General features: G+C 45.2%; 1 protein-coding gene across 4 annotated transcripts; it reads right to left on the minus strand.

Moving 5' to 3' along the window:
* Positions 1 to 5636: 5636 nt before the first annotated feature.
* Positions 5637 to 25867, minus strand: Amer1 (APC membrane recruitment protein 1). 4 transcript variants are annotated; one of them, XM_045140167.1, is made up of 3 exons: positions 25682 to 25867; positions 23814 to 23958; positions 5637 to 13549 (listed from the first exon to the last, which is right to left on the minus strand). In XM_045140167.1, the coding sequence occupies exon 3, from the start codon at positions 13450 to 13452 to the stop codon at positions 10111 to 10113; it is 3342 nt and encodes a 1113-aa protein (XP_044996102.1). In that variant the 5' UTR covers positions 13453 to 13549; positions 23814 to 23958; positions 25682 to 25867; the 3' UTR covers positions 5637 to 10110. The 4 variants fall into 4 exon arrangements, with proteins under 4 accessions (XP_044996102.1, XP_044996103.1, XP_044996104.1 ...); XM_045140168.1 differs by lacking the exon at positions 23814 to 23958; XM_045140169.1 differs by lacking the exons at positions 23814 to 23958; positions 25682 to 25867 and adding an exon at positions 20686 to 20804.
* Positions 25868 to 26343: the final 476 nt, after the last annotated feature.

The following is a 26343-nucleotide window of genomic DNA, read 5'->3' on the forward strand; positions in this document are numbered from 1 at the left end:
TATTCTTACTTCCCCAGATGCTGAGGTTGGCACAGAAGTGGCCAAAATCTCTTCTGCCACAGGGTTCCCATTTAACAGAGATCCAAAAGGAAGTTGCCTCTATGCCTAAAATTGGAAGTCATAGTTACAGGCTAAGATTGTTCTCCATCTGAGCAGGGTCTGTTTACAGGATGCATTGGAAAGAAAGACATTTTGATGTATGTATGTGTAGTGTGCAGGCAAATGTATGCATGTTTATATGTGAGGATATTCAGGCAGTGTGTGAAGGCCAGAGATTAATATTGGGTATTTTCCTCCCTCACTTTCCACTTTATTCTTTGAGATAGTCTCTTGTTGAACATAGAACTCAAATTTAACTAGGCTAGCTAGCTAGTGAGCCCTAATGATTCCATCTCTGCACCCCTAGCACTGGCATTACAGGTGTGCACCATGTCTCATATTTTACATGGGTACTATGGATCCAAACTCTGGTCTCATAATTGAGCAGCAAGGAATTTACCCATTAAGCCATCTCCTCAACTCCAAGAGAGACTTTATTGAATATTGCTAATCCTCACCTTATGACAAGGTACAAATTAGTTCTTTTGTCTTGTATATGAGGTCGTTGATGCTTAGATGCCTCACTTATCCAAGGCCGCACAACTGATAGGTTGTAAAGTCAGGGATAGGGCTAAGGTCCATCAGACTCCAAAATTCATGCCACTTCAGTTGGCTTCTTACAGCTTTCCATGAAGAATGACAGAAGGGGGCTGGAAAGATGGCTTAAGCAGTTAAGGTGCTTGCCTGCAAAGCCTGAGGACCTAGGTTCAACTCCCCAAAACCCAGGTAAGCCAGATGCACATTGTAATGCATCTGGAGTTCGTTTGCTGTGGCTGGAGGCCCTGACATGCTATTATTCTCTCCAAATCAGTGAATTTGTCATGTTCATGCTTTATATATTAAAATAAATATAATTCTCTATTAATTCATGAGGTATCCCTCCTCATGAATGGAGTTAGTTTTCTTATAAGAGTCCCATGGGAAATTGTTTGCCTCTGCCACCTTGTGAGGGCAAATGGGAAGTTAGTATCAGTAAGCCTATAAGCATTCACCAAATACTAAATCTGCTAGGGCTTTGTTCTTGAATTATATAGCTCCTGAAATCAAAGGAATAAATTTCAGTTGTTTAAAAATGATTTGAACAGTTTTGGACAGATGGCTCAGCAGTTGTTTGCCTACAAAGCCCAATGGCCTGGGTTCGAATCCCCAGTACCCACACAAAGCCAGATGTACAAAGTGGCACATGCATCTTGAGTTTGTTTGCAGCAACTAGAGATTCTGTCGCATCCATTATGTCTCTCTCTGCTTGCAAATAAATAAAGATATTTTTAATGATTTAATCAATAGTATCTTGTTATAGTTGCCTGAACAGAAAAAAAAATGCTAAAGTTGTTGAACCTGAAAACTCCAAATGACATGAGTCAGAGCATGTCACTGCTCCCTTCTCACTTGACATAAGAGCCTAAGCCTTTTAAATGGTCTTCAAATCTTTTTCATCTCCCTGGCTCCAGAACTCCATCTGTGATTTCATCCCATCTCTTTCCCCCTTCACTCATTGTTTCAGCAACATTGGAAACATTATTGTCTCCTGGCTCAGAGCTTTAGCTCCTCTCAAATATAAGCTGCCCAGTATCTCTTCTCTGTCTAGTATAAGTTACAATTATTTCTCTTCTCCAACTTTATTGTTCTACATTGTACCTATCACCATCTGGCATACTTTATTTTTTGTTTACTATCTCCCCGCCCTGCCCTCCTGACAAGTGTAAGCTCTGTGAGCGGAAAGACTGATCATGTTCAGTGCTGCACCCTCACTATCTAGAACAGTACCTGGCACAGTAGAGGCACTCAATAATACTTGTTGGCCCAAAGAACACCATCTTTGTCTTCAGATCTGGACAGGCAAAGCAACTAGATAGCAGGAAGAAAATCTGTGGATCCCAGAAACTGGTTAATTTGAGTTCAATATAAGATGTCGTTTACATATTAAAACTTCTCCAGCAATTCATGCTAGTGGAGGTGAGCAGGAAAAAGACAGAAAAAAAAAGAAGGGGAATCAAGCACCAAAGGGACTAAGATGAGAAAGAACTGCAGCATGGAATCCTGTAGTGTTCAGTGCCCTTATTTACAGATGAAGATAATGAGGTCTTGAGAAATCACCCACATTCCCATGAGGCATAGGCAGTTCAGAGATCAAAATTTTGGAATTCTAGACAAATGGAAATCATGTTCTCCCCCAATGAAGTTGTCTTTTTGTAGTACAAAATTTCTGGAAATAATTATGTATTAGTGGTTTCTCTATATTCTCACTTCTCATTACCTTGTTCAACAGAAGTAATCAGGCCTCTATTTTGTTTTTGTCTTAATAGTTAGGGTCTTGCTATGTATGTAGCCTAGGCTGTGCTTGAGCTCATGGTACTCTTACCTCTGCCTCCCAATTGCTAGGATTACAGGTACATACCATCACTGCTGGCAAGTTTATTAGTTTGTTTTTTTTTTCCCAGGGGAGGTGGGGCATGTTGAATATGAACAATGTTTTATGGTGCTAAGTATGTACATTACCACAGACCTACTATATCCCCAGCCATTTGACATGCCTCTTGCTAGGAATCACAAAATTTGTCTTCCTTTTATAAAAGCCTAAACCGCTAAAGGCTAGAGGCCTTAGAGAGCCAAGAGAGGAAGAAAGAAAAGATTCTACTACTTCCAGTATCACTGGAAAGGGAGACACCCTTCATTTGGGGATGCAGGAATGCTTAGTATTGCCTCAATAGGGAAGAGATGCCCTATAGTTCTCAGAGGAAGGCAGGATCTAAACCTGTGGGGCTTCTAGCCACACTTACCCTCCATTGTGGGCATGTGAAATGAGGATGTCAATGGAAGAAACTGGAGATTAATTGCCCTTGCCCTAATTTCTGAACATCACAAACTCCCTAGTCATGACTGACATGGAATTTTCATCTTCCCTGTTTCAGATCAGAATTCAGTTACTTTAAGATAAAAATGGCAATTTCTTGCCTACCCACATGGAGAGGGATGGATGCTCATTCAATTTTTGGCCTCTGGAAGGGCATAAGACTACTGGTTAAGTTTGTGCTCCACAGCACATCTACTTTCTGTTGGTAATGCTGCTTCTGCACAGGAGACCTTGAGAAGCCACACAGGGTGTCCTATGGGTTGAAAGGTCAAGAAGAAAATGTGCTTTAGCTTAGAAAGGAAGTGGGCAAGCAAGAGAGAAACTGAAGTAGAAGAGAATAGCTTTCAAAAGCACACCACACAGCAACTATTCTCTTAGAAATTGTTTCCCACTGTGGCTATCAAAGTGATTTGCAATTAAGTAACTCTTTATGAAGCTGGGCTTCAATTGATAGTGAAGGTCAGAGTGGTGGGAGGCCCACTCTCCAAGCATCTAATTGCTCATGTCTATTGAATAACTGCTATTCATCTTCCCATGCTATTTAATAGCAGGCTTAAGTGAGAGAAGGACTGGGCTTACCTGACTGGGTACAATTACAAGAGACCCAAGCCTGGGAGTGGGAGTGAGAGGTCTCCCACCCTAGACTCACAAGGGCCTCAGCTCCTGTTATGCTGACTCAGGCTTGGGTCTAAAAGGCTATGTTGGGCTCCAGCAGGCTAGAAGTCTGTCAGTGATATCTTAGCTTTAGCATTCTCTGGTCTAGAGCCAGCTACTAGAGGCATTGCTAGGATACGTCCATACTGTTCAGCTGACCAGAAGTTCCACTGAAGTGCAATGAGAAAACAAAATTATATCGAGTCCAGTGATCTGATTGTGTGCATTTTGGCAAAAGTATTAATCTCTTTAAGCCTCTACTTTATCTAAAAACAGATGATAACAATATCAGTCTCATACTTAGATGATGAGAAAATGTAGTATTTAGTGCCTGGCATGTATCAATGACAAAATCCACTATTTGGATTTTTTTCTTACATCCAGACTGCTCCCCATGGACTTACAGCCAATGTTCTGTCATATGCAAGTCACTTCTGCTCTCCTTGTTTCCATGTTTTATGTATAAAATGAGGATACAATCACCTTCTCTGTTTTACCTGCTTCTTAGGGTCTTTTGAGATAAAGCAATGGAAGCACTTTACAGGCTAGAAATGTGCTATCATCAGTTTACTTGCTGAAGCCTAGGAATTATCCAGAGAAGGGTGAACCCAGTCGGTAGGGCTGAGCCTTCCTAGTGGGTGGGACAGTAGGGAGTAAGGAGGTTGCTCACAGATATCCCCAAAGGGCTTGTGCAAAGCTATTTTATTTGGTAGGTTTGTATCTGCTCTAAGTGAACTCAGAACACAGCAGCTCATTCTGCAGACACAACCCTGGCTCACAAGAAAACCATTGAACAGCATGCAGCTGATTGAAGTGGTTTCTTGATGATAATAGGACATTCTTAGGAGGTTCCCCCTGCAAAAATCCTGCCTTCTTCCAGCACTTCAAAAAATTTCCCAGAGGATCACAGCAAAGGCTAAGTACAAAACAGAAAGAGTTCTTCCCACCCATGTTGTCTCATGAAGACAAATGTACCAGACACATGAGGGATTCACAAACAACAGATCATCTGAGGCCAACTGAGTCAGAGTTAGGATGGGAAGAAACGCTTAACTTAGTTAAAAGTATTGTAAGTTTCTCAGAGGTAGCCTGGTATGATTAACTTTGAAGGAGCATTCTAAATGCTTAACTAGTAAGGAACAAAAAGTTAGGAAAGAAAACTCAAGGCTTACTGACACAATTTTTATGCATTTCAAATGGATGCAATGAAACTAGGTTGAACTCACTAGAAAGTCTTATTCCAAAAGCTTCCTTAGCCACTATACTTGTCCCTTCCCTATCTGGACAGCCCAGGAAAGATTTCAATTTCTGTGAGACATCAATTCTTCTCCTGAGGTTTTCTCTTCTCTTAATTGACTCCACTTGATTCATGAGGTCCTCGGGGAACACCAAGCTTCTTTGCTGGTCTGAGAAAAGGACTCAGGGATCCCACCCACTGTGTAAATGGCTGCCTCTTTTTGGATGTGGGGGAGGCACCACAAATGGACACTAACTTCAGAAGTGCATTATCCTGGACAATGCATAGGAACATCAGTGACAAACCTGTGTATTACCTCTGAAGTATGTTCAACCTTTTGACACTGCAACACAACATTGTCATTTATAAAGTTCATGGCTGACAACCAATTACATTATTGTTTTTTACAAGCTGTCATGTTTTTTTTTCTTTTTTAGTTTACAATTTTGTTGGGCTACATTCATAGATCCTTGGCCACAGGTTGGACACATATGGTAGAGGTAGGGTCTTTCTCTAGCCGAGGCTGACCTGGAATTCACTATGTATTCTCAGGCTGGCCTTGAACTCATGGTGATCCTCTTGCCTCTGTCTTACCCAGTGCTGGGATCAAAGGCATGCACCACCACGCCCAGCAGGAATTGATTTTTTTTTTTCTGTATTTTCAGTTTTACATCTGGCTTGTTTCCCCTGCTGGATGCCTACCTTCTTGGTTTCTCAATTTCCCTTTAAGGTAAACCCAAGTACAGATCACAGGAATGCTATTGTGGAACAAACCGCAAGAATGCACTTTAGTGACTGAGGGCTTCTCCTGAACCCAGAAGTTTATTAGCATTCAACAAAAGAAATATAGATTTTAATACAACAGGCAGTATATCAAGACATCCGGATGTCAGCAAGTGCTAGGAATGGCGAGGTCACAACACAGAAGATTCTGTGATGTCTCTGGAATGGGGAAGGGAAGCTTAAGCACAGCAAGGGGGTACAATCCCCTTTCTGTACCGAGAGAGCTCTTAACACCTGGAATGAGGATATACTGCCATTTCTATTATCTTCCCTCCTTCCCCCAGCCAATTTATTTAACATGACCTAAATATACATTCCTGGTATACTCCCACCCTTTCCCACCCCATATAAGCAGGGAAAATAAGCACCAATTGTAATAAGAATAATTAAAGCCCCACCTCTTAATAGACTTAATCCTCATACATATACATGCCATGTGAATTTTCTTCTTTGGAGTGACTACAGGATGGAGAAACGATGGATCAGGCCAGCTAGCCATGACCCTAACAGTCACTGTTTTTCTAAAGTACCATCCATGTATGAACTGGAGCAGGATGGGAGGGGGGAAGAAGGATAATGGTAGTAAGGGTAGAGATTCCCACAAAGTAGCAAGAGGGGTGAAGGAGTTCTCCAAAGTCTCTTCCAGACATCTGTTACAAGCTCCTGGAAAGTCCCATGAAAGGGTTTCCTCAAGGAGATGACCAATTCCTGGTGGTTTGAGCATCACTGTCACTTATCTTCCCAAGCTTCTTGAGGTAAGGAAGTGTGGTTTAAACCCCATATCCTCCCCATTCAGTGGAGAATGTCCCCAAAATACTTCTTTGGAAAATCTCAACACAACAAATAGCACAAATGGGAGCACTCTACTTTCAAAACAAAAGCACAAAACATACAGAAAGGGAAAGAATAAAATAAAAGAGGCATGAGTGCTCTCAGAAGTTTTACACAGAGGAGGGGCCCAAAAGGAAAGCATAAAAATACAAAACATATCTACCAGGTTCCACGTGCCTGAGTCACCTGGCATTAGTTTTCAGTACCTGGACATGTTCTGTTGTCATGTGAGTAGAGAAGAAACAGTGTGATACAGCAGGGTGGGAGAGGGGAAAGGGTGAGGGCCCTAGGCAGTTGAGATGACAGCCCTCTGCACAAGCAGCAGCAATTTTTGTGTCATCATTTTTTGTTTAAAACTGTAAACAGCACCTCTTAAAAATAAATCAGAAAAGAACAATTGATAAACATTGTTTCCATGAATATAAAATGCAAACAATACAAAAATAGATAATTGGCTTCTGATATATATATATCTATATATATTAAAAACAACTTGGATGTGACACATACATGGGTAAACTTGAAGTATCCCTGCTAACCCCTCCCCCCATGCCTCCCTCTAGCAAGTGAGCCTGGGGGCCAAGGGCAGGTACTGGTGGCAAAGCTGTTGGCAGTAGGATGAAAATATACATCCAGCATTCTGAATGTGGAAAGCTACGTCCCTCCTTGGCACAGTACTAAGAGAGGAAAGGAGACTGGCATTTACCAAAGCCTTGATTCCATGAGGCTTGTGACCTGGTCCCCAAACAAAAGCCAGATAGTCCCCAAAGCAGGGCTTCCTCAGATAATCTAAAGCACCAAGAAACATGCATCCTGGCTATAGAGGATGCCTGCTAAGTGGTCTCCTTCCCTATCCACATTCAAAAGTCCCCTAGGAGACCAATCTTACCTGGGAATTTTCAGGGTTAGACACTACATAGGCCTATTGTGTAACAAAATGAGGCCAGCTACCTTCTATTCTGAAAACTTCCCTTGAAGTCACATACAAATTCATTGTTCCAGGGCCCTGCAATGGAGATAAGTGATTTTTATCTAGCCATAACCTAGTATCAATTGACAGTCCTGGCATATTTGGTACCAGCCAAGGAAACACATGCCTATGTTTGGAGAGATGCCTGGGACTTGGTTGGCTTTCCCATTGCCGCCTTATTACCACATAGCCTCAGCCAGGGTTTCCTTCCTCTAGGCTGTGGCTGCCATTTGTCCTAGAGATTCAAATGTGCCTGCTCCTGCTCCACTTTGGTAGTGAAGATCTTTTCCTGTAGGCTACGCAGTGAAGAGACTTGCAGGTAGTGATGTTTTCCACAATGTGAGCTCCTACTCAGCCTCAAGTAGGACTCTGTGATGGGTGACGTGTCAGAGCCCAAGAAAATGTGTTAGAAATATGGCAGGACCCCTCAAAGGCACTGCACTGAGCTGTCCTCCTAACTCTGAGGGCAGCTCTCAGCCCTTGGTTGATCATCTCTTCTTCCTCTTCCAAAATAGGCTGGTGGCCCATCTCTGGCAGGCTATGGAAGCTGTTGACAGCAGGCAATCCACATGTACGCAGGAGCTTAAGCTGCTCAGAAGGAAGAGGCAAGAGATTTTTTTCCCTAGTATAAAGGTATTTGGTGTTTACTTCCTGCCAAACAATCAGGCCAATATTACCCCTAATCTCCCAGAGCAGCTTTGGTAAGAGGCCAGGTGGTTGGAATCTTGGCAAGCACTTATCTCTTGGAATTCTGTGCTTGAGGCAAAGAAGCCCTTTGTTACCCTTTCATTCTCCAGCTCTTCAACAAATGCATTTCTTCATGATGTAGCTGAAGTTATGCTAGAGCTGATCTGGGTCCCTTGAAGGGGTGGTGCTAGTGCTGTACAAACTCATGTGGTTACTTCCAGGGGTTTAGCTTTTGCCAGCCAAATCTGTTCTTGCTGAGGAAGTGTGCAAGGCCAATTCCAATCTGAAAAAATGATGACAAAGACCAGCATGGACATATCCCTTGGCCAAGGAAGTATGTCCACAAAGTAACCTTGACTCAGAGGGCCAATACCATCTGTCTCCAAGGTAAATTGGCATATCTCAGGAATAACAAGAGCCCTGCTGATATCTTCACTTCATTGTAAAACTGGCTGGGGGACAAAAGTGGGGCCTGGGGCAGAAGAGGAAATAATCATAATTTTTATCAACTTATGCACACAAAAATATTTCATATGATATTTCTAGTAAAGAAATTTAAAAGGAAGTGTCTCCTATGGGTGATTAATATAAGATTGAGCCTGGCAAGATAAGCCTGTTGCAGTGTCTTCCTTGACAGCAAGCTTTCCCTACCAGTATTTCCAACCTACTTAAACATGAAAACTGCATGAATGCAGAAGGGAGGGTGCTATTCATTTCATAAAGGGCTGAAACTGCTATGCAAATCAGTCCTGTAGCTTGGCAGAGTGAAGGCGCCTCACAGTCTTTCCTCTTAAGAAGCCTGGTCCTTTGATAATACTAAGAACTTGGCTAATTGGAAGATGAAAGCTTTGTAGAAAGCCCAGGACAGCAGATGAGACTGTCTTAGGAGTACAAGGTTAGAACTTCTACAGCATCAAAATGAAGGGGTGGGCAAAGCTTAAATAACTTTTTAGCTTGGGAGGAAGGGTAGGGAAGTATTCCCTTCTAGGCTAGGTTGCTTCAGGCTCCAAAGTCTGAAATCCCTTCTTGCTATCTGGGATAATGGGCCTCCTTTTCTTCACCTGTACTCCACAAAACTCCACAGCCCCATAGCCAAGCCCAAATTAGATTGCCTCTCTTCCCTTATCTCAATTGAGACTGTACTCCATGTGATTAGATGATAACAACTTTCTTTAGAGGAACTCAAGGAGTCATAGGCTTAAGAAAAACAAATTATCATTCCAGAAGTCAAAATATTATGGTAGTTTTAAGTTAGTTGTCTTCTGTTTGAAAATGAGCATATTTAGTCACTCCATTAAGTGGATTAGTGTATTTGTCTTCAAGCTAAACTATGGCAGGCTAGATTAAAAGGCTCTCATCTAGTTGTGGTGCCAAAGTCCACAGCAATAGGCAGTGAGACACATGCTACTTGATCCTCTCTAAAGACAGCTAGTTGGGATGAATGACTTATAGTCATCTGATGTAATGGTGCAGCTATCCCAAGGCAAAAAGGAATGGGGATAGGGAGGATATGTACCATAACTTTATATTGCTAACAGCCAACAAGCCCCCCACTTCATCTCCAAGTGAGAGGCAACGCAGACCTGGCTGCTCATCAGTAAGAGAAGAGTGCTAAAGATTCAGCTTGCATTAAGGAGATTCACATACAAGCACCCAGACACACCCGCGCACACACGCACACACGCATGCATGCACGCATACACGCAAATATCACTAACTTAGCAACTGGAATAGGCACAAAATTATAGCATCCCAAACCCTGTATGGGTCAGAAAACATCCCAAAGCAAAAACTGGAGCACAGAAGCAGCAGTCTCCTTAGGCAGATGTACTTGAGCTGAACACAGCCATAGATAGCAGAAGATAAAAGGGCAAAAACTCAGAGCTTCTTGGCCAAAAGGATTTTCAAGTTAAACAGCAACCCCTACCCCACCCCTCTGCCCAACCCCTGATCCCCATTCACATGCTCAGGCTCCCACTCCAGAACTGATGACGACTACTTGGCTAGGTTTCCATTCACAGCAGTGGAGGAGTAGCTGGCAGGAAGACAGGCACCTTCCTCAGCCCTCTCCTTTGACAGGTCAAGGCTAGAAGCCCTGTAGTAACTGGGCTGAGGCTGATGGGGCTCAGGTTGCACCCTGGGCAGCTGAGGGATACCATGAGTGATGCCCACAGGCTTGGCTTGGGGCAGAGGGCTGGGGCAGAAGCCCCCAGAAATGGAGGAACAGCTAGGCTCATTGCTGGGCAGCAGCACATCCCGAGATCTAGCCCTCACTCTCTGGGAGGCCTGTGGCTGGAGGTTATAGCAAGGGCCTGCAGGCAAGGGTAGGTGTGAAGGTCGAGAGAGTTGAGGCTGAGAATCTCCAGGTGCTCTTGGGAGCCCTGGCACTGATGATATTGGCATGGCCACAGAAGGTAGGCAACAGGTTTCCTGCTCATACAAAGACTGGCTGAATGGTCCATTCAATTGATTGGAGTTTATCCAAGCAGGGCCTGGCTCCAATGGAAGAGAACAGGGAGCCCATGAAGGCCAGTCGTAGACCCCCGGGGGTTCAGTGTAGAGGGACAGGGGACTGTCTCGGCCCCATTCTCCTTCCTCCTCTTCTCCTTCTTCATCTGAATCTTCCTGGGGGGCCTGTAGTTCATCAGATTCCAGGTAATCCTGGGCCATGTGAGAGCTGGAGAGCTCCAGGTCTAGGGTCTCTGCAGTGTCAAGAGAGCGACTTCTCCTGTTAAGGGCCATGGCAGCAGGTGGAGGTCGAGAATGTATACCAGGTAGTCCCAAGTATCGAGGAAGGCTGCTCACACCCCAGGGCAGGCCTTGGTAAAATCGACTTTGGTAGCCATTAAAGGCATGTTTGTGGTAATAACCCAGTTCGAAAGCTTCCAAGGAGGCTGTGAGGTCTTCATCATTGTGGAACTCAGGATTCTCTTCACACTTGCCTTCTCCATCTCGTTCCACATCAGCAATGTCAAAGGTCACCATGGGAGGCAGCTCAGGAAGATTTTGAGTGAAGGATGAGTCAGAATCAGAGCTGCAGGAGATGCTGGAAAAAAGGTTTCCATTGCTGGTGAACTCCACTAAGGCCTGTGAAAAACTCACAGTAGCATTACCTTCCTTCTCCTCCTCTTCCTCTGGCTCCTCAGGGGGTGAGTAAGTAGGGTAGGCTCTCCTGGGAGACCCTCCAAAATTTGCTTCATGCATGTCTGGCTCAAACATGGCATCACTCTGGAAAAGCTGCATCAAGCATGTACTTTGATCTTTTTTGGAGCAAGTCCCCTCAAAACGCTTCTCCAAAGGACGGAAATCCCGCCAGTCTGGCTCACTGCTAGATGTGGTAGGGAAAGCTGAGGTATTTCCCCAGTGGGATGTCTGAGAAGCTCCTGATGTCCCTGCCACCAGGCCCATCACTGATGGGCCTAAGGGCCTCATCTGATACTCTAAGATGGGTTTCTCCTGCTGGGTCTGAGCCTCTCGGACTTGACCCTCTTGAGCATGAACTTCTCGGGTTCGGATCTCCCTGGCATGAACTTCTCGAGTATGGGCTTCTTGAGAATAGGCTTCCCTGGCATGAGCCTCTCTAGTACTTGCCTCTCGAGCCTCAAGTTGTTCCCGCCGAAGCTCCCAGTACAGCAACTGTTTCTGGATGGTAACTAGTCGTTCTTCCTCTGTTTCCATTGCCCCAGGTGGCCGAGAAGAAAAGGGCTCAAAGTTCAAGAAAGGACCAAACATTTCAGAACTACGGCCATGAAGGTCATAAACACAGTCATCTCCTGGTGGGGAGTTCTCAAGACTGTCATCTGGGTCGTAGAACTCATACAGGGCATCTCCACTATAGCTGTCTCTAGGTAGGCAATCCCTGTGTCCAAGCCCCAGAGCCTCACCTGAATCATCTTCAAATCCAGGTGTGGTAGAGTCATAATAACCTTCATCACTATTTGGAGCAGATTCTTGCTGGTCACTCTGAGGAGTCAGAAGTTCCCCAGGGGACAAGCCAGGGTAAGTGTGAACTGGGTCAAGAAGCATGTAGCCATGGTGGCCTGGGGATGTAGTAGGATGGTAGCCAAGGCTCAGATTGGGCCTTGGATACATCTGGGCACCTGCCCATAGATACTCTAAGTCTTCATCTTCTTCCTCTTCCTTGACCTCCTCATCTTCATCTTCTAATTCTACCTCCTCTTCCTCTTCCTCTTCTTCTTCATTATCATCATCTGGCAAGGCCATCTCCTCCCCACCTCCTTGGTAGGTCACCAGACAGGAACTTCGTTTGGTTCCATCTCGGTTGGCCCTCTGGCCACCAGAGGCCATGCTGTCTGTCATACTGTCCATGTCTTGTTCTGCTATAATGTCACCACAACCTGTCAATGAGTCAAAGCTTTTCAGGGATGTGACATCCCCAAACAAGAGGCTCAGCTGATCCCCTACAGGGCCATTTGATGGGTTTACCTCTCCTGTCATCATTACCTTCTCCTCTGTTTCTGGGGCATGGGGTTCCTCTATGCTACTGGCTTCAGGAGCAGACTTGGGCTGCATGAGTTCTGAGGCACAGGTCTCTGTTAGTTTTTCTGGATTTTTACAGACTATCTTCTCAACAGTTGAGGGAGAAGGTTCTGGTACTGGAGAACTTTTTGGTCCAGAAGCATCTTGGGGTTTGGCATTTTCCTTTCTAAGGGTTTGGAAAGTCTCTACAGAGCAGGGCAGAGAAGGAGAGCTTACATGTGCATGAGACCTGGTTCTGGTGCCCTCGAGTTCCTTGGCCTCTGGCTCACTTTGCTCAGCCCCAGCAACTTTGCTCTTCCGGTGCCGGCGGATACTGCTAAAAAAGCCTTTAAGGCCTTTCTTTGGTTTGTGCACAGAGGGCACTTTCTCAATTCCAGGTTTCTCTGTGGCTCCAGCCATAGAAGACTTATGCCTGGAGCCTCTCTCCAAAGTCTCATGGGCACTCTGGGAGCTGGGAAATTGACAGAGTGACTTGGGCAAAGGTAGGGAGAAGCCTGTGCCTTCGCTGGCAATGTCATCTGGACCATGGGCAGCTTCACTCAGGCCATCGTGGGTCTTGCTCTTGTTTAGACCCTTCTTGGAGCTGCTTTTCCCAGAAATTTTACTTCGTCCCCCTCCAAAGAAACTAGGCAGAGTACAAATTCCCTTCTTGCCACCAAAGAGTTTCATGGCAGTTTTCTTCAGCCTACCTGGGCCAGATGAGGGTAGCTCTGGTGCTGGCCCTTCTGTTGCCTCAGCTGTCTTGTTCTTGGCTCCTTTTTCTGCTCTGTGGTCTTCAGTACCACCAGAGGCTGCTGCTCTCTTGATCTGAACAGCTTCATCCTTTTGAGTCTCCATAGTGATGGAGACAACTCTGGTACATTCAACTGGAAATTCAGCCTTGGGGTTCCAGGAGCTGTTATAACATGATCAATCAGGAAGTATCACAGAGGATCTGGAGGAGTTAAGAGAGACAGAGATAAATACTGGTGAGTAAGCACCCAGGCTGTTTTTTTTTTTTTTTTTCATAGGTGTCTGTGGTCTCAGGCTTTAGAAGGACAGAAAGTAAGGAAAATATTAATTCATTTCATATTCTTAGCTTGCTGATCTAGGACCCTGTGGACCTAGGACAGTGAAACCTCACACTGAGCTACAGGCAGCTCTAAATAGCTGTGTCTTCACTGATCCACTCTTTAGAAGCTACCATATGCCCAGGGAAGCATTGCATGGAGGGAAACACAGACGTGCAAAAGGCTCATTGTTACTACTGTCTGTGAGGGGACTTATCAATTATCAGGGTAAGAGCATAAGAAGTAAGAGGGAGGTTGGTTCTAGCATTACTGAATTTTTGACAAGCATGTAGTGAACAGCTCACTGAGCCCTCACTGTGTTCTACTGGACTTAGTCCTCAATTGCACATTATCCTGGTTCCTCACTAACATTTTTCCAGGGGCTGGGAAGAAAATCAGACCTACAGTTTTGCCTCCTGTCCAGTGGATCCCTAAATTTTCCCTAGAACCATGGTTAGATCTTCAGAACCCCAGAGATAGAGTACCTCACACTTGAAGATCAGGGCTGCATGGCAGGACCTGCAAAACAACATGGTAGCCTCAGGAAAAACATTCTCCAAGCTTTGGTATCTTCATTCTAAGAACCCTATCATCACCTATACCTTATAGAGGTAATGTGAAGGGCAGTTTAAGTCATGCATCCCATTGATTGTCTTATAGGTAGAGATTTTAAATTTGCCCTTGGGATGTGGAACCTCAAAATTCCTCTTTACACTTGATCTTAACCAAAAGGCTACAAAGCAGTCCAAATTCCACTTTAGTACCATAAGATACATTCCCTTCTACTCCCCTCCTCTCATTATTCTGGATTCCATCAAGCTTTCAATCTAGGAAAAAAGCTCAAAGGAATGGCCCTGTCCAATTCAAGCTCCAAGCCTAGGAGATATGCTCTCAAGAGCTACTGAAATAAATAAACTTGGTATAAGCCACATCTTTCTGGCCTAGGCAGCCAATTGTCCAAACACCCAAGTCCCATCAGAGATGGACTAAAAAGGTTTGGGCCAGGTGTGGTGTTACACACCTTTAATTCCAGCATTTGGGAAACAGAGATAGGAGGATTGCCATGAGATCAAGGCCAGCCTGAGACTGCATAGTGAATTCCTGGTTATCCTGGGTTAAAGCAAGACTCTACCTTGAAAAACAAAACAAAACAAAAAGGTTTAACCACTGTCTACCCTAACCCACTTTACGATTCCTTCCCATTCCCTGACAGGTCTGGTAGATTCCAGTGAACATTTGACAGTTGAATCAGTGATCATCATGTAAAATTATAATGACCCATAATTGGAAAGTCCCTTACTTCTGTGAACTTTCTTTGTAGAGTAGCCACCAGCAGACAGGGATCTAGGATGGTGAGGGAAGACAAAAAAGCTGCTATAAGAGAGCAAAACCTAGAGACAAGGATAGGAATAATGGAGAAGAGGGTATAAAAGTAACAGTCCTGGGAGCAACTGGTCAGCATACCAGCCCAGTGAGTGGTTGCCATGGTAATAAGATTCACAGTCACTGCAGTGGAAGACTGTGGACCAGCACTGGGAATAGAGAGAAACTAACAACTATACTCTAGGCTCTGACTTCATTACAGGAATACCTCTAATGAGGCGTTCAGGATCCTATCTTCTAAACATTAATTTTACATTTGGTACCTTGCTTGGCATCATCAGAGTGATCCAAGCTTCCATAAAGAGCACTCTGCAGAACTAAATATTAAAATTGGACTAAGATGATGTGTGGTTATGAAGGGAAGAGAAAAACTCATCTGATCTCACTGCAGATGAAAATTGCCATTTGCTGAGGTTATACGGTTTTCTGTGAAATATATCTTGAATTATACAGTTTTAACTTGGCCTGGCAATAGACAGTACCCCTCACCCTAAGCACACATACAACTCACCCAGAGTTCCCTGTCTCATGGTCTAATGGGAAAAGAGGGCCTATCATCCATCTAAATCACCTGCTTCAAATATCTCTGACGTTTTACCTCAGCCCTTAAATAGCTGACAGGGTTGTCATTATGGTGTTGGGGATTCAATTGGAAGTAGTTGAGTTATTTGTGAAACTGTATTCCCTAGTGTGGAATTCATGGAACAAACCTTCACTGTAACTGATAGGCACTGAACTCAATGTTGCAGGGAAAGCAAAACAAAGGACCCACTCCCCCATCTATAAAAGTTTGAAGGCATAGCATGATTCAGGCCTTAAAGAATAAATCCTTGTTATTTCTTAAGCTAGGCAGTGAAGTACCATTCTTTATACCTTGTGAATAAACATCCGGATCAATTTCAAAGGAAAGAAAAAAAAAAAAACTCCCTGGATGCAGAAAGGCTGTCTTGAGGATGAAAAGATATTTAGTCTTGGGTTTGTTAAACATTAGGGAAGGGAGCTAGCAGTGATCCAGAGGAAGGGGTGGGTGAGACTCATAAGTGGGGCTAGGCCTCAAGGAAGAAGTGAAAAACTTTATGGGCCTAGATGCCCTTGTATATCAAAAGGCAACTTGTCCTGATAGGTTTGAGGCTTGAATTCTTGGGAATGGAAAGATTAAGGAAATGGAATCACATAAAGGACTGTGTTCCAGAACTTTGGTGCCCTACTTAGAGGGCAGTCATGTTAGGCCTTTTCTTGCCCTTGCTAGAATGCCACATGAAGTTAAATGCCAGTGAAGTACCACTCTCCATTATCTCTTTTGGTACTCATTATAGTATTGTGAAAGGAGCTGAGGGCACAGGATTGATTTCATACCAAACCAGAATCCCACTTTCCAGGGAACTCAGAGCATGCCAAGGGAGCCCCCAGAGCCTCAACTACTTGTGAGCTTGTGTAAGAGCAACATAACTCTACTACTTCCTAGTCTAACTGCAGTTCTGTGATGACTACTTGCTATCATGAATACTAAAAATGTTATAAACTATAAGTTACAATATGAAATATTAGCATTATTTTCATTACTATTCCCTTCTAAATCATAACCCAGTTTCTTAGAAAGCAGTGGAACATGAGTAGAAGTCAGCTCATGTGAGAACACTGTTTACTTGGGAGATAAAGGACTCACAGCCTTGGTCCACAATGAAGGGGCGCCAAGTGTAAGGGGTTGTTTAAAGACCTAAATGGATCCATACGAAGAACTCTGCTAAGAACAATTTTAAAGGCCTTCTGTGTATGTGGTCAGAGAATGAACTAGACATGGTGTATCCCTAGGACAGAGGTTCTGTTGTCCTTGTTCAGGCCTTTCTCCAAGGTTCAGGGTTCTCTGCTGGCAAGAACCAACCTTGAAACTATGTCATCTCTCAACATCTTTTTCTTGCCTTCTCTCTCCCAGAGCAATACAGTATATCTACCTATGTACAACAGAACACTGGGAAAGAGGGTAAGAGAAGTCCCTCATAACTGGCAGCCTCCTAACCTGTTTCCATTTAGCTAACCCCATCCCAGGCCTCTCTATAATCCTTACTAACCTAACCAGGGTCCTCAAACTACCCTTCCTTAAAGATTATGCTACCTTGATTTTGGATCACAAATGTCCACTAGGAAAAAGGAAGAGCAAATGACAGATTATGAAACTCCCCTAGGTTAGGCTAGCTTACCTTAAGCTTTTTGCCAAGAAAGCAGTCCTGCCAATACAGAGCCTTTGAACATTCAGATTTCTCAGTCAGTGTGGTGGGCTAAGTTTCAGGTAGGCTGACAGGAACCCTCCCAAGTTACTTTGTGGCCCCTGATAGAGGCCATTTGTTGACTGTGGCAGGGAATAGGCAGTAGTAGAAAATGGTGGTGGGGGGTAGGTGGAGAGATGGCTTAAGGCACTTGCCTACAAAGCCAAAGGACCCAGGTTCGATTCCCCAGTACCCAGGTAAGCCAGATACATGAGGTAGCACATGCATCTAGAGTTCATTTGCAGTGGCTGGAGGTCCTGGTGCACCCATTCTCTTTCTTTCTCTGTCTCTCTCTCAAATAAATAAAATATTAAAAAAGAGAAAATGGTGAAGCCATCCCAGTTCCCAGGAACAACCTCGTGCAAGTGAAATGCTGACTCCTAGGAAAGCACTGCTTATTTTCTTCCTTCTACTCAAAACTCAAGCAGATTGGACACAAACCTGCCTAAGATCCTTCTCAGAAGGAGACAGCTGCAGCCCAATCCTTGTACTTTTGGCTCCCTGTCTGACTTGCAAAAATCAGCTCAGCCAAGTTAAGGAAGGCTTAGCTCTGGGAAGAAAGAAACATGTGGAATTAGGCAATGGCTCTAGAGACACAGCCTTGACCAGCTGCAATTCCCAGACCTCTTCTATGTAGTCTCCATGGAGGCAAGCCCATTCCTAGCCAATTCAACTCTCTGTATGTCAAAGGAGAAAGGGTGAGGAAGGAGTGATGAGAATACAGTCTTTACTCTTATATCAAGATTCTTCACTGGAATCAGGTCTGTCCAACTGGGGACAATTAAAGTTATTTCATTTGTCTATACCTTAGTTTTTCTCAAATGTGAAATGATGCTATTGAGAGTGCCTATCTCCTAAGGATACTCTAAGTAGCAAAGTCGATGCATATAAAGTACCAAATAAAGGCTGGAGAGATGGCTTGGCAGTTACGCGCCTGCCTGTGAAGCCTAAGGACCCAGTTCAAGGCTCAATTCCCCAGGACCCACATTAGCCAGATGCACAAGGGGGAGCATGCGTCTGGAGTTCTTTTGCAGTGGCTGGAGGCCCTAGCGTGACCATTCTCTCTCTGTCTGCCTCTTTCTCTCTGTGTCTGTTGCTCTCAAATAAATAAATAAAAAGTAACAAAAAATATTTAAAAAAATAAAGTACCAAATAAAATATAAGGACAAATATTATAGAAAATCTTATTAATGCTTATTTCTACTATGTTTGAACTATTTGCAGCAACAAACTAACCCCACTCATGGTTAAGAAGTGTGCTCAATAAGGCTTTATGGGTAAGTCCCAAACTTCCTCAGGCCTCAGTTTCCCCTAAAAGTAAGTGATGGTGACTATGTAGCCACCTTTTCATATTCAAGGACTCCTAAGAGTCAGCTACTGCGTAGTAATAGTTGTAGATCATCTGGGAATTTCAACTAGCTTGGTCCCTAGTCCGAACCAGAACAATCAAAATTTGAAACTCCACTAAAAGCCCCATCATTGAAGGAAATGCAACCAACAGACACTTTCACCCACTTAGGGTACCTACAAGTTTATAAAGCATCCCCATTCCCACTGACCCTTCCTAACATCCCATTCATCCAGCCTGGTGGAGGATGGTAACCTCTTAACACTGAAAAGAAACTGTACCAAGGGTTGGAAAAAGACTTGTTCAAAGTCACCCACTGAGATCATGGCAGAGCTAGAGTAGGTTCCAGGTTGGCCTCCTGAGTTCCCATTTCATGCTACTCTCTTGCACTGTTCAGTGTCCCCAATTAAAGAAGATAGGAGTCAGGAGGACTGTGAAGGTTTCCTTCACATCTACAAAAGCTATCCTCTCTCATCCCTCCTATCCCAGCTCAGCTGAAACTGTCCTATAGCATTTCCAGCCCTCACTCACTGATGCTGTTTTGGCCCCATCTAGCACATTCTAGAAAGACTGATGACTTCAGAATCCAGGGGCTACCTACCTAACCTGTGGCTGGTGTCCTCAACAAACTATTCCCAAACTGTGGAACATGTCCTTTGCTCCATGTTTGAGGGGTCCAAAATGGCTCAAACAGAAAGCTGCAAATATGGATGAAATTCCAGAGTATGAGCTATTAGAAGAGAATGACCTCTGAATGACACATTTCTAGAGCTTACAGCAGAGGTCTGCTCTCAGAACCTTGCATTTATGGTTTAAAAGAACTGCTGTCTGGCTTGAAACCCTTGGATTGAGCAACAAAGACAGGTGACTGAGCCTCTCTTAGCTAATCCTACAACCTTCCTTTCCTAACACATAACCTTCCTGCTATGGGGTCTTTCCTCTCCAGGGGGAATGTCACCAGATGAAGTACAAAATTCCAAACTTAGCATTTTCTCCCCTCCCTGATCACTACTACTTCAACTGACTTGTAGATATACTCAGCCTTGTTTACTTCCTTCAGTCATACCCTCAGCCTGTTCATTTGTCTCCCTCAGATGGACTCTCCAACTTATAGTCACTACACCTATCATATAGCAGGAGCGTGGAATGGTGTTAGTTCAGTTGAATTCTAATTCAGCTGGATTTTGTCAGCTTGAAACAGGAATACCAGTTTCACCCCTTATAGGCAATATGGTTCGAGAAAGTGGCCTAACCTTTCTGAGATTGAAACGCTTTATCTGTAAAATGAAAAAAACTAATGCTACCCACCATAAAGGATTATGCTAAAGATTAGAATTGATCAGTACAAAAGCAAACTGATAACTAGGCATGAAACAGATATTAAACACCAGTCTTTTTTGGTAGAGCTGCTTTCCATCACCTTTTCCTCTCAAGTTCCTCAGCTGCCATCCTGAGTCCTCTGAAGATGATAAAAGATGATGAGCTGAGCTCCCTCTAGTTCTGTGCAGCTACAAAGCTAATATCTGGCCTCCTGCCCCCACCTTCCATGCCACTCATTATGGACACTCTTGCCAGATTCATTTCTTATAACCTGATTTCATTGTGTCTTCTCTACTTACCAAATTATCCCACAATGCCTGCAGGATCAGGGCCAAACCCTTTCGACTGACCTTCAAGGTTTGCTTTTCTTGCATGCATCTTAAAGCTTTTTCAACCTCACTCCTCTGCCTCTTTGGCTCACTTTCAAATACACAGGGCCTTTCTTCAGTCTGGGAGATGTGGTCACCTAATCAGCCTTTTCCGAAAAATGAGCTTACCTATGATTCTTGTTTTTGTTGTTGCTTGTTTTTATTTTTTATCTGTTTTGTGGTGCTGGGGATCAAACCCAGAACCTGACACATGCTAGGAAAGTGTTCTACCACTCAGCCACATGCTTAGCCTAGGGAGTCTTCCTAATGCCCTAAGATTGTTAAGGTACCCTCCCTTCAGCTCACATTGAAGGACAAGGTCTTTGAGATCCACTTACTTGCCCTTCCCTTTGGGAGCTTCCAGGTATCCAAGGCAGGTACTGTGCCTGTGTAGCAGTTCCAATAAGTTAGTACTAATCCAGCAAAGGCAAGATCATAGACAGGCTGTACCTCTTCTATCCATTCAGATGAAGAATAAGATGCTCCCCAGAAACCGATAGGACAGCAGCCAAGAAGAGCCTACAAAGGAACAGATGGGCCAAAGGAACAATGTAGATCCCTGACTTTCCTATATAGCTACTACCTTCTACTTACTATATCCTATATGGAAGGCCAAAAGAGGAAACAAGTTTGGAAGCAGATAAGGAAAGTGAGTTTTGAGGAGGAAGCTTTGAATTGGGGACAAAGTACTTTGAACTCCCATGTTATGGATCTCAGTTTCCCTACCTAGAAGTGGGAGATGGGGCCAGAGGATCCAGTTGCCCCAAGAGAGACTGAAGGCAGAGTGGTACTATGATCAATTTTCTAGAGGTTTCTTTGTCAGGAGGCAACTGGGCTGGCTTTGGGTGAGTATTGTAGACCTTGCTGGAAGGCCTAATTGATTGGGCTCCGTCTACCAATGTGGGACAAGTGCAATGTGGCCAAGATTCACTACCCATACTAACCCTAACATTTCTGTGTTTCAAAATGTACTAGGCACAGCTTATGAGTACTTCCAATATATTTCTATAAAGAGCTGTGGCCCCACAGAAGGAAGGCTGGTTAGATGGGGAAGGAGGACTTACGGAGTGTTGGCTAAATTAGGAGGGTGAATGACTGGAAGTCCAGCAGAGGGGGAGAAAACAAAACCTTCAGAAGATGAATAAAAAGAAATGTGAATCAAAGGCTTGCAAAGATCCCCGTATCACCAGTATGCCTGCTTCTGACTCCACCAAGGCCCCTCAGGTCATTTTTCTTCATTGTTCATATTTTCCCTTAATCCAAAAAAAATAAAATAAAATAAAATAAAGGAGCAGTGCACCCTAAACTCAGCTGGTTCCTACATCTCTGCAGTGATTCTGGCTTTCATAACTGTCTTGCTGGGAAGTAACATATTCACTGGTTTGAATACTAAGATCTAGCCTAGATAAAAGACTGTGATTATTTAATTCAGAGAACAAAAGTTCAGGATATAGAGAAGGTCTAATGCCTGTGGAATCTCCAAAGGATTGTTTATAACAAGAGCAATGGTAGGCAGCTGCTCTTAATTCCACCATTCAACACACACATTCATGCCTTTAACACCCATGTGCACACACATGCACAAGATTTTTAAACTGTAGCAGTAGAGGCTGAAATTTAACTCTGGCCAAGAACGTCCTGGCAGATCCTATAATGAGTGATAAAACAAGACTATGAAATATGTTGTCTGGGGACTTAACCTTTATCATCTAGTTTATCTGCCTAGGCAAGATTTGCAGCAGATAAATTGATGGAATAACATCAGGCATCTCCACCTTCTAGCTGCAGATAGTATATCTGTTAAGTGAGGAAGCTGAAAATCCCTTCTCTGTCTTTGGTTCTATAAGCAAGCTTGTGACATGGCAGGCTTGAAGCTATTTCTCTCATTCCCTTACTTGCCTGGACCAGTAAAGCAGTACTGTTCCCTACAAATACAGTTTCTGAGAGTGTAACTATGACAGTAATTGAGGTTTTTAACATCTCTACTGTATTAGGAAAGAATCATTAGAGTACCAGCTTATTCTGTGTACCTCCTCTCCTGAAACTTTCAGCTCCCAACATATTGCAATTCTTAGTCTCTTACCAAGAGGCAAAATAAAAATAAGAAGTGAAGAACTACTGAGATGCAGCCCCCAGTAAACTCAGTCTGTCTTCACTCTTGGGGAATGGGAAAGTGGGAGGAGGAATGGTTCGTGAGATGTACATTGAGTGGAGACTGGGGCACAGCCTAGAGAGCCACTACTCACAGGAGGCAACAGCCTATTCTTAACTATCTACATGATCTTAAGCAAGCCCCCATCACTTTTCTGGGCGTAGGATTCCCATCTGTAAGAACAGGGGTCTGAACTGGTGTTCTCCAAAAGCCAAGAGAGAAACAGGTTACAAAGGGGTCTGAAGGATACTTCCAAACCCCTATGTCATGTGGGTATTTAGGTCCAGGAGCTTTTCTTCCCTATTTGCCTCTGCACCTGCCTCTCTTTCCAAATCTAGAAGTGGTCTCTTTACCTACCTGACTTGGGGGATGCTTCCAACCCCTTTCCAAGACCCCATTTTAACCCATTTCAAAAGCTCCATTCTTCTCATAGCATATTTGCATGCAAAAAAATCAAACATCTCATTCCCTGTTTTCCAATTGCATGTCTCAGAAAAGAATTAGATAACCTACTCTCTGATGTTTGGGAACCCTCCCCACTGAGCCACAATCTCTTCTCTATCTCTGAACTATGCCATCCCAACCAGCCACCCAACTTACCCTGCCTGCCAGCTACACTTTCCATTTCTAATTCTGCCAACCCTTTGCCTAACAAACCCTTCTACTTCCTAGCAGCCGCACAGGATGATCCCTAGCAAACACAGATCTTCTCCCTTCTCTCCATGGCAGTTTGCCTCTAGGCTCATGAATCAGCAACCAAAGGTATGCAAAGCCCCAGGATTTGAGAAGTCCAGACTCTGAGGCTATTGTAGAGGGGGTTGATTGTGTTTTCATTTTCATTGTTGTTGTTGTTCTTTTGAGGTAGGGTCTTGCTATAGCCCAGGCTGACCTGGAATTCATTCTGTAGTGTCAGGCTGGCCTTGAATTCAGTGGTCCTCCTACCTCAGCCTTCCAAGTACTAGGATTAAATGTGTGCACCACCAAGCCCAACAATCTTGATATTTTTGATTGTAGTTACAACTCAGCCTCCTTTTCCACCCATGTTAGACATACTCTGTAAATATCTGAGCCTTGAATACCATCCCCTAAGTCATTTGAATCAGGGTAAGCACAAGTTGAAAAAGTAAAGGTTTTCTCAAAAGCTCTATAAAGACAGTGAGGCCTTCTGGAGTAATCATTAACTGCTCTGCACTGCTAGTCTTCAAGAGAGTTACATTATAGCTGAGGACTAGAGGTTTAACTTATTCCTTCGAGGGTTCTGAGAAAACTCAGACCTATAGTACAGGGAAACAAAGCAGAGGCAGAGAAACTTACCGTCTGCCTCCTATTATGATTAAAACCCCCAAATGCCCATGAGTTGCTGACAACCATGAAGGTGTTCTCAGTGAGAAAAGGTCTCAAGAGTTGAAACAGGCAGGCAGGAAAAGCACCAAGGAGAAAGTTGGCTGAGAACTGGAACCTGGAAGAAGAGAAGAAAGAGGATTTGGAAAAATGTAGTCAGACAAAGGTAGGGTACAGGGGAGGGAGTTACACAGAGAAAATACATTAAGTGGTTGCTGGAAGAGGACAAGATCCAGACCTGGGCTCAAGATGCCGGGCTGCCAGCTGACATTTGTGTTGTGGTCTGGTCAATGTAGGAGGAGGTGACTGCAGTGTGGTAACTGCAGTCCTGGCTAGTGTCAGGTACCAAGCTAGCCTTCCCCAAGTAAGAGATTTACTGGGTCTCATTGCCCCACCTCCGAGGTGTCCAGTCTGCCAAGCACCTCTGTCTCTCCCTGCCCTGCCCCTCAGAAAGGCCTAGAGAGCTCACTGATGGAGAAGCAGAGTGGTGCAATAGGTTGGTTCAATGAGCAGTGCTGCACCTGTGGAAGTGGGCCTCTATTGAAATCCTGCCAGATGGGGCAGCAAATATAACAGTGTAGGACCCTGGGTCCAGCCCATGCCTGTGCTGCTGTGGCATGAGGGCAGAAGCACAGAAGGTGCTTATATGTGGGGCACAAGAGTCTCCACCCCATGCCCACATCAAGGCCAGTCTGGCCAGGAGGATGGATCTGCGGGTATAGCCCAGCTGCAGCCTTCCCCCTACCATCCTCAAGGTGGTCTAGCTGGCTTAGCATCTCGCTGCAGGGGAACCAAGGCGAAATCTGGCTTTGGGGCAACTACCAGTGTCAGAGGACTGCAGGAGACAATGACAGCAGCCCAGAAGGCTGAGAATTTTAAGTAACAACAAAGTTGTAGGATTTGCTTGCCTCACTAGCACTCTTACACACAGAGACCCCTCGGACTGTAACACGGAGCCTACCCCCGCCCCCATATCGTGCCTATTGCTATTTTTAAACGGGAGGCTGGAGGAAAAGAAAAATTGCGCCCAATGCCCTACAAGGGAAAAGAGATGATGGCAGGGTGTGTGTGTGTGTGTGGGGGGGGGTGGTAACAAAGCGGCCTCACAGCTGTAATCCAAGAACCAGTAAAAGCTCCACGGCCGGCTCGCTTGCAATCAGGAGTGGAAACCAGATGTGACTGGAGGCCCAGGAGGATAGGTTGCAGCTGGTTGGGGCCAACAGGGCCAAAATTGCACGGGGAAGTGGGCAGTCCAGAATCCAAACTGAGCTCCCCTGAGGTGGGGCAGTGAATGTGGCTATCCTAATTCACCGTAAAACCAGTTTCTGACCGGCTCAAGCTAGCGCGCCGGCTTCCTCTGCAGAGAGGCAGGCGATGCGCCGCAGAGGGGAGGGGCCACAGCAGGGCCTGAGGGGTGAGCGGCACCCGCCTAACACAGCTGTTCCAGCAAATGCGCTACAAACAAAGCTGAGGAGCTACGGGCCTGCAAATGCACAGCTTGGGGTGCGAGCTAGCGGCGCCCCTCCCAGAACCACGCGACAGCACATGTGGGCCCATACCCTCCTCCCCGTAGAATCCAGAGGCGTAGCCCAGGCTGGTCCGCTCGCCTGCCGGTTCTCCCCAGCCCACCCCAGCCGTGGTCATCCGTGCCCAGTGGACTCACTGTCGCCGGGGCCCTCCTCACAGAACAGTCCGCAAAGCGAGTTACGAAAAGAGCAGTGAGTGGCCCGCACTTGGACTGGCCCAGCTCTTAGTGCCCTCTTCCAGGCGACCAGAGCGAAGCACGCGGGAATGCTCTTGACCGCCAGCCGACCATGGCTCCTGGCTGTGCACAAGCTTACCCGGCCGTGTCCGGTTCCCAGCCCGGTTATTGTCTGCTGTGCTGCCCTGTGTTGGGCCCGAGTCTCCGCTGAGAATACCGCCAGCACTGCTCCTACCGCCGCCACCGCGGCTACCGTATTCCCTTGCACCGACCAGGCTCTGAGCAGCTCCCCCATACCCCTTTCACCCAGGACTCCACAGCTACAAGGGTGGGGCTTCCGTGATCTGATTGGCAGACGTGTGGTCCAATCGCCAGAGTGGAACGACGTGCCCAGCCCGCCCACTGTTTTCCTTGGTGCTTTTCTCTTTAAATGCAAATGAGACCCGGCATGCTGTTGGCGTGCGGGGGTGGGGGGGCAGAGAGGGTGTCGAACCTCTCTCTGGGGTTTCGGACTCCCGCCCCCACGCCTGACGGGTTGCAGGGTAGCTACACTCCGGCTCCGGAGGCCAGTCCCGCCCAGATAGGGCTTGCCGGGTCCTTGGAATAGGGTTTCGTTTTTGCGCGCATTCCTATGTCCGTGGCCGCAGTGCTTTTGTAGTACTGCTCCCAGGCCACCGACCGTCAGTCTCTAGGCTTCTTTCCACCGAGCTAGAAACTAGCGGGAAGAACGGAAAGGTGGGAGGCCTACAGCGTCCCTTGGCATCCTGCCAAGTCCATCTTTAGGTGTAAAGACAGGGTCTT

This window comes from Jaculus jaculus, chromosome X (genome assembly GCF_020740685.1).
Source record: "Jaculus jaculus isolate mJacJac1 chromosome X, mJacJac1.mat.Y.cur, whole genome shotgun sequence".
NCBI lineage: Eukaryota > Metazoa > Chordata > Mammalia > Rodentia > Dipodidae > Jaculus > Jaculus jaculus.